Consider the following 12545-nt stretch of genomic DNA (forward strand, 5'->3'; position numbering starts at 1 on the left):
TGTTAAAGCTCACGTGCACAAAATGTGAGGCATAGTTTTTCGATTTTTTATGCGTTGTGGGGAAGCATAACACATTGTTTCCCTGCTAAATTTAGCGGGAAAATTATACGTTACAATTTGCATAACACAAAAATTGCAGTGGCTTAGCTCGGCTATGCCAGGATATACGTAGCGTGAGCTTATGCACACAAAATGAGAGGCACTATCAAGCGGCTCCGGTGCAGCGTAAGACTTGGCTACTGCGCGACGGAGGCGCACAGCTGGGCACACAGCGGCGCCAGCGCGTGTGCCACAGCTATGACGTCACTCCTCTGGAATGCGCAGACCGGCGAGGCTGGCGCGGCGGCGGAACGCGTGGCGGCGGCTTCGCATGGCTCTCACAACGAGCCGTGCTCATTATGCGAAGCGCCGCCTTGCACTCATTATGCATGCTCATTATGCGCAGCGCGCGGCGCCATGCGCCGTGCTCATTAAGCGGAGCTCCGCCGCCGCCGCTGTGTGCTCCGCATAATGAGCACGGCTCATTATGAGGGCCACGTTAAACTGCTCAACCTCGGCCACCGTAGCTAACGCTACAAAAAGTTTCCTCTTAAAGTATTCTTATAAATATATAAATGTGGACACCAAGGTATTCTTATAAATACCTTGGTGTCCACATTTCATCGAACCTAACTTGGAGCGTTCACACCTCGTACGTCATTAATAACGCTAACCGCATGTTGGGTTATCTTCGACGTAACTTTGCTAAAGCACCTTCATCCCTAAAACTACTACTCTACAAGGTCCTCATTCGCTCTAAACTCGAATATTCCGTTTCGGTTTGGGATCCAAGCCACGAAAACTTGATACACTCACTTGAAATGGTTCAAAATAATTCTGTTCGTTTCATATTGTCTAACTATAATAGAACTGCAAGCATCAGTACAATGAAATCTAACCTTGATCAACCATCCCTAACATCCCGCCGCAAAATCTCTCGTCTTTGTCTCTTTCACAAACTGTTTCTTCATCCCTCCTTGCGCGCCGAACATATTTTACCCCTCCAATACATCTCATCTAGATTAGATCATGTTCATAAAGTCGGGATTCCATCGTGTAGAACTAATGCTTTTTTTCAGTCATTCTTTCCTCGCACATCAGTGGAGTGGAATGGCCTTCCCGCCCCGACAGCAACAATCAAAGATCCCCAGCAGTTCAACAACGCCCTAGCTAACATTGTACAAATAAGAGTCAATTTACTGTACTAATAACCACTGCATTTTTTAACTTTATACTTATACATTGTACCCACTCCCCTCTCTAATGCCTTTGGCCCTGAGGGTATCTGAAATAAATAAATAAATAAAGGGCAACTCCACTTCATTTTTGGTTTTGAAAAAACAATGCAGTCCTCTTCAGTATCGCCTAGGAAGACTACACGTGAAATCTTACGACACAGTTCTGTCTAAATGTTTCTTAAACGGTCCGGCAAACTTTGCAACTCGCCAAGTTGCCGAAATCGGCTGACTTGAGCTGGCGAATTCAGGTGCAACCAACAGCGCAGTCAAGGCTACGGCATGGGCGGAGCCAACATTGAGCTAAACGCCATCTACATGGCCCCCTTTTGCTTGTTTTCACTTCTGCGGGCGAGCGTAGCGCATGACGTCAGCAACGTTGCCTCTCGGCGCTCAGCAGTGTCCACGTGATTGGCGTAACGCGCCTGCGCAGCACGTTTCTTGGGAGCCGTCCGGCCGCCCGCCGTGGTCCCGCCGTTACCGCCGTCTTCCGTGTCACAACCGCCGTCGTCGTCTCACCGATTGTGATTATTGTCTCTCGGAGTTTCGTCCACGCTATGGACACCACGTGCGCGCACACTTATGAAGCAGTTGTGCAGACGTCGTCGAATGCCGTAGACACCAAAACGTGGCGAAGAGTGCGGTGCAGACGACACTCGCGTCTGCCACACGCCCGCCCCAATACCGCCCGTCGTTGGGCCGAGGATCACGTGACATCTCGTACCACGTGATGGAAATGTACTTGGCGATCCGAGGCCAATGTTGCCAGGCGGAGCCGAAGTTTCGGTTTCGATTTCCGCTTGTGTTTAAAATCAGATTTAAAAATATATATCCCATTTTTCGCGAAGCAAACGACGTAGTGTGTTTTACTAGGGCTTCTTAATTCGAAATCAATCATTATCTCGAAATCTTCGGAATTGAGCGAAGTTGCCCTTTAACACAACAGTGTTAAAAAAATTGCCCACCTCTCTGGCAGTTCCCAAAGGCGTCCTAAGTGTGTGGCACTTATATGGCCTCCTCGTACCATTCCTTTCCCGGAATGTGCCCCCAACACTGAGGGCACAGTGTGAGGTTCTTCCGAATATACAAAGGCGTCGCAGCGTCATGCGACGAGACACAGCTTCGTAGGGTCACACGACAGTGACATGTAGCCTCGACGACATTGTCGAGGCCCCATGCCATGGACCTGGCCCCTCGAATGCTACGCATTTGAAGATGTGCCCACTCTCCCTCTTGTCCTTCGGCCACTCACCTGCACCTGGTGGGCGAGCATGAAGGCGTAGTGTGCAAACACGGCGTTGCACTGCGTACACGTGCTCAGCGCGTGCTCCTTGTGCTCCTTCGCGTAGTGATTGGTGAGGAGCTTGTAGCGGTGGGTGAAGAACTCGCAGTGCTCGCAGTTCAGCCTGTTCCACCGGTTCTTGGGCTGCAACATCGTGACAGAGGCCTAGGTCAAAGCACAGGGTTCTATACGGCGTTTCCAGCCACTAAACTACCCTTAAAATGCGCCGGAATAAGTGTTGGCCACACGTGGTGAGTCAAATTTTTAAATACTAAACATAGAGAAAAAAAAATTTCTACTGGTTTGGACAATTAAAACTCCAAATAAACATTTGCCAAAAAAAAAATTTTTGCCCAATATTTACGTCACAATAAAAAGATTTCGATTTGTGAGCGAAACCAAAACAATACCTCTGTGGGACTACGATAGCATCTGTACCCAACTAGTAGTGTGCGATCTGAGGTCCGGCAAACTCGGAGCGCACACAAGTTGGGTACAAACGCTATCATCATCATCCCACAGGGGTGCAGTTTCAGTTTTGCCAGCAAATAAAAAAAAAATTCCCCTGTAACATAAATATTGATAAAAAAAATTGTTTTTTGTTTCTAAAAACATTTATTTTGAGACCTGCCTGTCCTTACCAGTTAGAATTCTTTTTTTTTTCCCCCAGGCACAGCATTTTTTTAAAAGTTTTGGCTACCCTCGGGCATATGCCCAAAAGTGGTCTAGGCCCTCGGGCATATGCACCTGGAGCCACATTGGGTGTTTGCACCCTCAGGCATATGCACCCTCAGGCCTATGCACCCTCGGGCCTATGCACTTTTGGGCATATGCACCCTTGGGCATATGCACGCTCGGGCATATGCCCTCGGGTGGCCAAAACAGCCATTGGCACCAAGTCGGCTCTCCTTTTCGTCCAATAGCGTCTCTTGGTTTTGAGTATCGTTGGGAGGCGTGTCTCTCCACACTTCTGGCTCCACCTCTGGTGGCCTCACGTTGTCTCCAGAAGCTTCCTGCCCCCATGGGCAGAACCCTCGCTAACTTTGTCGTCTGCATCGTCGTCTGTCCTTGACCTTGGAAAGTTAGCTGGCTTCGTTTTCCACAGGAAGGCATTGCTATGCCTCAAAGCTTCCCGGGGCAAAACGCACCGCTAAAATACAACGTCAACGAAAACTCGAGGTCGCTATGCGTCCGGGCGACAATTTCTGAGCGTGTTTGGGAATTGAGAACACCTTATGTTATAATCAGTCCAAAAAAGATGAAACCTGAAAAACTATTTCTTTCCAAATGCAAAAAAAAAAAAGATGGGTTTGGGTCATCGAGGCATTTATACGGACAAATTCGCCAAACGATCGGCGCACCAATCATGCTGGCTCCAATTGGTTGATGAAGCTGAATGCCACGGGGGCCGTCACTGCTGCTTCTTTTAGTTCTTTGACAAACCAAATCCCCCCTACGAAAAAGAAATAACAATTTCGATGCTTCACCCAAATGATGGTGCACACTGAAATTTCTGACAAAATGTCCATAACCTCACTGCATCTTTCTGTAAAATTATGCCGCAGTGGTCTATGCAAACAATTTATGTAGACCAATATTAGAAAAATCAAGAGTGTGCCTTTAGTAGTGCCACCTGATAGGTAGGCCAATTATTGTAATATCCCAAGAGATAGCCCATTTGGAATCGAGCATAAAGTGGGGGAAAATAAGAGGAGATGGGCCAAGTTTCACAGTGCAACCAAAAGGTTTAAAACATACTTTTATAGTTGCCACGGTCGCCGTTCATCCTCACGACGACCATGGCATGGCTGGTGTTGTTTTTGTTTTTTCTATGTTGTTTGGATACAAGCACTTTCTTCCATTAGGCCCTGTTAACAAAATGACCCCGGCTGATCGAACACTGCTTTCAAGCAGTTTCAAATGGCACCTATCAAGATCTCGAAAAATCTGGCATGAATAGCGAGGTGACAGTGGTGAAAAAAGCTGCCCCATCACTGCTGAAGTGACCTGTGCTGGGCTATCTCTAGGACTGGGCTATTTTTTTGTGCTTTTGCATGAAGAGAAAATAAGCCTAAAATTGGGATGGGCTATCTACAAAGAATGGGCACCTCTTGGAATTCGGCACAGTTTTTGAACGACAGAGCCATGTACTGACTACCCTTAGACATACAAAACATTGAACCTCTTTCATACACACCGAGTATGGAGTGCCTTTCAGTCCTTTCGCTTCTGAAAACAAGATGAGCAAAAAAAAGTTAGAAGTAGAAGTAGTTTCTAATTTTCTGGGTCAATATTGTTGCCATATGAATTCATAATATCTATATAGGCTGAATTTACACCAAAGTTTATGCTAAACTGGCATATTCTCAAAGCACAAATTTTGGGCTCCTTACAAATTTGCGAAAGGGATATCTCAGCATCTAACACAAATAAAAATATAACCTATTTTTTTTTTTTTTTTTCATTATGTTGCTAAATATGTGAAGCATACAATGTTGAGAGCACATTCTTCCCTACTTAAGTTCTGGTAATTTTTCAGCTGATCTTTTGTTTTATTACTTAGTTGCCACAAATTGAGCACTGAACTTCAATGAGTTGTAAAATAACTAGGAATTGTTCAATCTCAAAGGTGCCTCCAACATTGAATACTTTATACTTTCTAGTATCTAGACACACATTAAATGTAATAATTTGTTAAGAACATGTTTCCCAGTTCCTAAAATCAAAGGCAGGTAAGTTTTAATTATCTTGAGGACTAATCTACTGGTTGAATAAGTGACCAGATATTTGTAACCGGCAAGAAAAACTGAACAAGCTTGTGTACATTCATTGGGCTCGGTCAAATATTAATAAGAAAAACTCGCAAGGCCAGCGTTTCCCCTTAAACTTGTTTATGATGCAATCTGAACAAAGTCTTCCTGCATTCCAAGCAAGAGTTTCAGAAGAAGAAGAGAGGTAGAGGAAAATGAAGCACTAAGACCAATGCATGCATTGCAAAATTAAAATGAATTCAGAACAGGTTTCAATGTGAGCTAAAGTTTTTCGTGACGGTAGTATACAAAAGTGGACACATTGATGAAGCCTCGCAACTAATTACGGTAAAAACTCGTCAAATCGACTCCGCTATGGTAATTCTGCAATTCGAATAATTCAAACAGCCAGCACAGTCCCAGAACGCACACATTCTATCCTATAGCGCTAAACGCCAGTAAATTCAAACTAGTCCCTGGGACTTCTGCTAATGTGCGCAATAAAAAAAGACGCGAAATCTGTCCGGAGGGACTACGCAGGAACAGATATCGGCTACACTTTGTTACCACGGACGTGCCGAAGCAAAAAGTAAATGTGGTCGTGAATGGTCAGTGTGGTGAGCGCCGCAATAACTATGGTGAATGACAGAGGCAACAACAGCACTAAACTCAGCTCACCCCCAAGCTCACAGCGCGATAGAAGCTGAGTGCTCGTTGGAAGTACACGTAGGAGAGCGCGTTGAAAACTACAGAATACACAGAAAGAATAAAACACATGAAGGACGAACACAGACGCACACAGTTCTTTCTGTGTGTGTCTGTGTTCGTCCTTCATGTGTTTGATTCTTTCTGTGTATTCTGCTCGTTGGACCGGACGGACGTCCACCTTTTGCCGTGTAATCACGCTCCCGCCCGTACCAAGCACAAAGAGCACAGTCAGGTGGTGAAAGAGAGGCAGTTAATTGGTTCAGCGAGCGTGTGGTTTCCACTGCGCCGTCAGCTTAGGCGGTGAACAAAGCATAGTGTGCAGCCAATACAATCGCTACAATCGTCAAATGCCCAGCACAGTGATGTGATTGGCCTAAGCCGTTTTGAAGCACCTTTCGGAGCAACCAAAACAGTGTTTTGGAGCAGCAAAAGTGGCTTTTGGAGCAGCCAAAACAGTGTTTCGGAGCACCAAAAATGGCTTTCGGAGCAGATATTCTTAGAAAAATAAAAATATTCATTTTACGTGCTGGACAAACGAAGGGCACTTTGCTCGCTGAAATAAACGAATTATAGTCAAGTTTGACCACCTAGGAGTCTCAAGATGTAACTGAAATGTCAATGACATGACAGATTCTGCAATGCTTCAGTTAAATGATACCTATATATGTACCCACAATAGATAAAAACCAAACTTCACATATTCAAATTTGAAAACTAAACTTCACATATTAAAATTATTTGAAAATGACCAGCTTAGTAGTAAATATCCCAGCATTAGGTTGACTAGTGATATAATAAATGGAAGCAGTCTCCGACTGATGAAACACAGCTACTGCAGTGCAATGCGAAATTGCACACAAGAAAAAGGTGCTGTACGACTAGCGGGTACTTTTTGCTTTTCAAAACTTTCTGCAAAGTTGCTGCAAGCTTCGCTTTGGCTTAGGCGAGTAATGAATGTCCACTTTTAACGTCTTCAAAGAAACATTGAGATACCCCAAATGTGTACACTGCTTTAGGCGTCGCCGAAAAATTTTGAAAATCTTCTTCCGACCGTTTTACCGATTCCCGACGTGCCAGACTTTCGTCAAAAGTAAACGTAAAACAGTGGATTGCAAGCGTTCCGGCCGGTGCCTCTGTCGTGCAATGATGTTCGCATGCACGTCAGGGCAACTTTGGCCGGCTTGCAGCTGCACATGCTTCGTCGCGCGAGCGGAGACGGCTTTTCGATCGAAACCGAAACCATGCCACTCCGCCCCGTCGCCAACTGGTCTCCAAAAATGTATGTAAAATGTAACTGCCCAGCATGCGACAAAAGATAGTTCAGCGGCGCGTGCTTGCGAGGCCGGCAGGCGAGGTACAAGCTAAACATAAAAAAAAACCTGAGCGCATCGATGCACGACATCTCGAGTCAGGGTCAAAACGTTCTTGGAGCGCTTTGCGCAATGACTGAACTCGAGACAAACAAGCGCGCTGTGCGGGTTCAGCGTGCAGACATTGCCTTATTTGCTTTAGCTCACTTCGATTCACCAACTTTCTCGCGCGACAAATTTTTCATGTACCGGGGGTCACTCTCGAAAGAAAGCCAACCAAGAGAAACCTAGGTAATCAATACTTAGACACAACAATCTTCAAACTAAAGTGGGATTTTTTTTTTTTTTTTGTAGTAGCGTATGTTTTAAACAAGAAGAGGAATGTTGATGAACATGCGGCGGTCCTTATGTTTCAGTTTAGGAAGCTCCATATCTGTAGCGACATGCGGACTGGCAGGCAGGACCAAATATAGTTTTCCCACGGCCGTTGCTTGCAGAAGCGAGTGCTTCAGATCAAAAAGTAACTCCCGCCGCGCAAAAACGTAATTTCGTTTCAATGTGACGGCATGGCAGGTACCCAGCACGTTAGCGTCGGAGCGTCCGCACACGCCCGCCATCTATCGTTGTAAAAATAAAAAAAATGCGAGACGACATTCACGACACGACGAGAGCGCGAAAGAGATGGCGGAAAAAACCATGCGAGACCGGATGAGCGATTGATGTAACTAAAGAGAGGGCGCAGGCAAGCTGGTTCAATACTGAGATTGGAGTATTTTGCCTGTCCTACGTCCCTTCTTTTCCCCAGCTCCAGGGTTACAACATCACGATTGATGCAGAGTACTTTGTGTCGGATTGCGGTACTCAGTTTAGTTTCGGTTTTGAAAGGCGACCAAAACTGGTCCTTTGGTGCAGGCTTGGCGCAGATTATCCATATTTTGGCGAAATGTAGCAGGATGTAGCAGCGTTAGCCCCTTGGCGCAGTTTGGCGCAATTGGCGCAGCAATCACATCACTGCCAGCAGGGTCGCGTGGTCCTTTTGTGGTCTGCTCTTAGTGTCATCTGCCTCGCAGTCACGCGACCGAACGTTGCGTGGGTCGGCTGCGACGTTGGTCGGTGTAGGCCGACTGATATCATGATTGCCATCGATGACCCGTAAGTGAATAAGAAGTGTGCTACAGACGAGAACGGCTCATTTTGAGGAGCGACTGCCACATTGTGCCACAAGCTAGGCTGTGGAGGCGCTTGCTGCAATAAATTTACTGCAACATACGTTACAGTGCGCACGCAGTGGAGCACTCGACTGAGCTCAGAAAACAAGCCGTCACCACGCAAAATTCTTCGAAAAAGCGAGCAACCTTAACACAGTTCATTGCGACATAAAGGTATGTGATGAAGAGAACAGCTTTTTAGGAAGAGTTCCTCCTAAAAAAAATAATAACACTCCTAAAATTACCTAATAGCTTGACCTTATCCAATGTAGATATAAGAACCTATTCATCAAAAGAATTGGAATATTATTTTTTGCATAACAAACGTAAGTTATACAATAAAATAGGCTTGCAACAAATCAATCTCTTAAATTTCATACTTCTGGCCAATTCAAACAATTTTTAAAAGTTTGGTTGTACCGCTATGTTTTGAATTTATTATAAGCAGCTTAATTCAAATGGCACTTTCGTGTAAATTCATACTTTTTTATCTTGCGGCCCCGTCGAGCGTGCTTCTTTCCGAGCACCGGTGCACTGCAGAGAATTAACACTCGCGGTGCTTGCTTCAGCGGGTGTTGCTTCTCCACAATGCACCGGTGCTCGGTAAGAAGTGTGCTCAACGGGGCTAAAGCAAGGGACACATAAGCACTGAAAACGGGCGCAGCGCAAAAGTTCCCATAGCAACTTGCGCGGAAGCTGTGACGTGGCAGCATGGGACGAGTCCTCGTCACAGCGTCCGTAAAAAGTTCCTATGAAAGCTGTTGTGCGACGTCCGTTCTTATCGCTCGTGTGTACCCTGCTTAATAGACCACAATAGACAACTGTTTTCCTGAATGAACAAACTTATGGCTACCTAAACAGTGCACAATAAACAACATTTTCTAGGGACGAATAAACTTGTGAAATACATTTCACCAATGTTTTATCTGTGGCATACCTGCTTATGATCAGCAGGCCTGTACAGAGCAAATCATAAAATATTTGCTTTGTATGTGAAGCTATTCATATAGCAAATCATAATTTTATCTTGCGTCATGTTTCGAAGCATTCCTGATAATTCAAACAATACTTGCGGCAATAATGAAAGTCACTGCACTCTGTTGCAAGGTTTGTTAACTTAAGGGGGGACACTACCCAGAAAAAAAAATTTCTGCAAAAAAAGTTTATTTTGAAAAATGTCATATTTACATCCACCAGCACCTGGAGAGTATTTCCAGAAATTTTCATTAGTTTACACCGCATAGCTAATTTTTTATAAATTATTTTCGGTCCATTTAAGCTGAAGAAAAGGTATGGGTTGGAACACTTTGAACACATTTTTCTCCGTTCCACATTTTGGCATAAATTTCATTTTAGGAAAACTATTGTTTGTTAATGGGACAAGAGGAAAGACTCGCTTATTGTTTTTCCTAAGTGCAATTTTATGGGCAGTGCAACTATGGAATTTTTTTTTTACTTTGTGGATGTCTTTTATAAAAGATGGTAAGATTTTGTGCTTGGCATAAAAGGCAAAAAAATTTATTTGATTTTTCACTCCGATGTTAGCATGAAGTAAATTCCTTTTTGGAAATTTTCTTTTCACAGCTGCACTCTCTAGGCCTTCTGCTGCAGATCTAGAGTAGAAAAGTGTTCGGTATTACATCAGTTTCCGAACGATAGTTTTCCTAAACAAAGTCGGTGTGTTCCTGATAAAAATGACTACAAGTTATTTTACAACTCATGTACACTGATGAATCTTTGCACTGCATTCTGCTTTGCAACTTCCAGTATATACTCTAAATTTCATTCATATTAAGCCATAAGTTAAAAAGTTAACCCTATTGGGTAGTCTCCCCCCTTAAAGGGTAACTGCAAAGAAAAAAAAGTTTTTTTTTTAAATAGCCTAATTGGGACAAGCATGTCAAAAAACAATTTTTCCGCGAGAAAAAACATTTTTTACAGCAATATTTATTGCGTGAGACTCATTTTAGTTTGCGGCTATTTCGTCCGTTTTAAATCGCGCGCCACGAAGTTGTGATTATGTGACGTCAATCCCAAAAGGTTCTCATTGGCTAGGAGTTTGATTGACAGTTTAGATCCGGTTGTTAAACCTTTGTTATATGTTGCAATTTCCTTTTGAGCGGCATATTTTTACGTTTAAAGAATAACCCATGTGATGAGAGTTATTATCCTTTACAAAAGGTTTACAAGACGGGCACTTCCGTTTGGATTCATACAAACAAACCAAACAAAAGCTTCACCATTCTTTCATGGCCGCCGAAGTCTCTGCTCCCGCCTGTCTCGCGTACCTCGACTAATCGTTTCACCGAAGTGATCAGTGTTTCGTCGTTTCGTGCTGACCCAGGTGCTTGAGTGAGACTTCTTGAAGTGAAGTAGTGTGTGTTTAGTAGCTGTCGCAGGTGTTAGTGATAGGAAGCGACGCGGGGTTTTGGCTTTCATAGCGCGGTTCTTTCGTTTTCCTCTTCGCTTGCTTAGCGTGCTCTTTTTTTTTTTTTTTTTTTTTTTTTTTTTTTTGCTTGCAAATGCTGACTTTTCGGAGATGTCAGATGTGTGATCCGGACAGTGAGCCTTCCAGCAGCCATGTCGCCCCGAAAGGAATGCTATTAGGCTGGAGGCAATCGGGCGTTCGCGTAGCGACCAACGTGTCTAGTTACGTTCTCGTCATATCGCTCTGGAGGCCGTCGAGATTCGCCCCGTGTGCACCTAACGTCCGCGACTAGACAGAAAATAAAAAAGCACTATGTCCACCACGTAAAAATGGTCCTCAGTTCATGCATCTGTAGGCAGGTACGAAATCGTGCCCAAATTTATTCACACCGCACGATGCAACACGTCGCTGTACAAACGCAGTCCAACACGAAGCATAAAAACGGCAGATTTAGGACAACAATTCGGAGTCCATTGTTCAATTAAAACGACGTAATTCTGTTGAAAACGCCCGCAGCTTTTTACTCACGGTATGCGTCGGGAAACTTCCACATTTTGAAACAGAACGAGGCAGATTTACTTTTAAAAACGCTCCCAGCGTCCTCCCGGACCAGTTTGACTGGATCAGCTGACGACGACGGGACTTCACTGGTTGAACGTCAACCCCACAACAACCAATTTGCGCTCCGTGTTAGCACCGCATTACACACACTACGAACGTTTCAGCTCTGTCGCATCGCCGTGTTGCACCAAACAGAACGAGATCGCCGAAACCAACGCAGCGCTGTCGTGAACCTTGGCTTGTGGTTGCGCACTCGTGGATCCTGTGACTCCCTTCGCTTTCAAAGCGCGCACGACGATTACGAACGATACTTTCCGTCTTCCGGGAACATCACAGGGGCACTTCTCCGGTCACGTCCTCGCTACATGTGCTCGCAAACCGCGTCGAACCAAAACAATACCGCGGTAACGCCAGTACCGCGGCCTGGCGTAGTTGCCAGATCTTGCCGGAAGTTGAGACGCTGCGTCCGTGCAGTGCGTCCAACTCCGCAACGCAAGGAGAGTGAAGGGCGGGGCGTACTCCTCTTCCGCGGGGGTCGAAAGAGCGGGAGTTTCAAATGTGGAGAGGTTCTGACTGTACTAAATTACGTCCTGTGGCGTAAATATTGATAAAAAAATCATTTTTTTCGCGGAACATTTGTTTTGTGACATGCTTGTCCCAATTAGGCTGTTTAAAAAAAAACTTTTTTTTCTTTGCAGTTACCCTTTAAGAAAAGCATGCCAAGCTCCTCCGAACGAGTTCTTCAACCTTTCCACTCAGCAGAGCAAACACCGGAGAGGAAGTGAGTGCCCCTGCACCTTACCTCAGTTCTTCGTTGGCGTCTGCTTTGCTAAGTGGGAAGGCTGGAGGGCTTTGTGGAAAGAGCTTGGCCTGCTTTTCTTAACCTCTAACAGTGTATAGAGCCTTTACCACTCGGATTTACAGTACTGCTCTTGGCTAATCTGTAATTTCTTGTGTTCCCTCAATACCTCTGGTATTTTTAGCCTGTCTAAGTATTGCCACTGTTGCTGAAAACCCATCAAGC

The 12545-nt window shown here is 44.9% G+C and overlaps 1 protein-coding gene across 1 annotated transcript in view; it reads right to left on the reverse strand.

The window, feature by feature from the left end:
* Window positions 1-12545, reverse strand: part of LOC120846093 (zinc finger protein 699) — an 83086-nt gene that overhangs the window by 52270 nt on the left and 18271 nt on the right. The window contains exons 13-14 of the mRNA XM_042286446.1: window positions 4754-4785; window positions 2527-2700 (exon numbers count right to left, since the gene is read on the reverse strand). Coding sequence (XP_042142380.1) covers window positions 2527-2700; window positions 4754-4785 — 206 coding nt within the window. The remainder of the gene's footprint in view (window positions 1-2526; window positions 2701-4753; window positions 4786-12545) is intronic.

This window comes from Ixodes scapularis, unplaced genomic scaffold (assembly GCF_016920785.2).
Source record: "Ixodes scapularis isolate PalLabHiFi unplaced genomic scaffold, ASM1692078v2 PGA_scaffold7__128_contigs__length_106722199, whole genome shotgun sequence".
NCBI lineage: Eukaryota > Metazoa > Arthropoda > Arachnida > Ixodida > Ixodidae > Ixodes > Ixodes scapularis.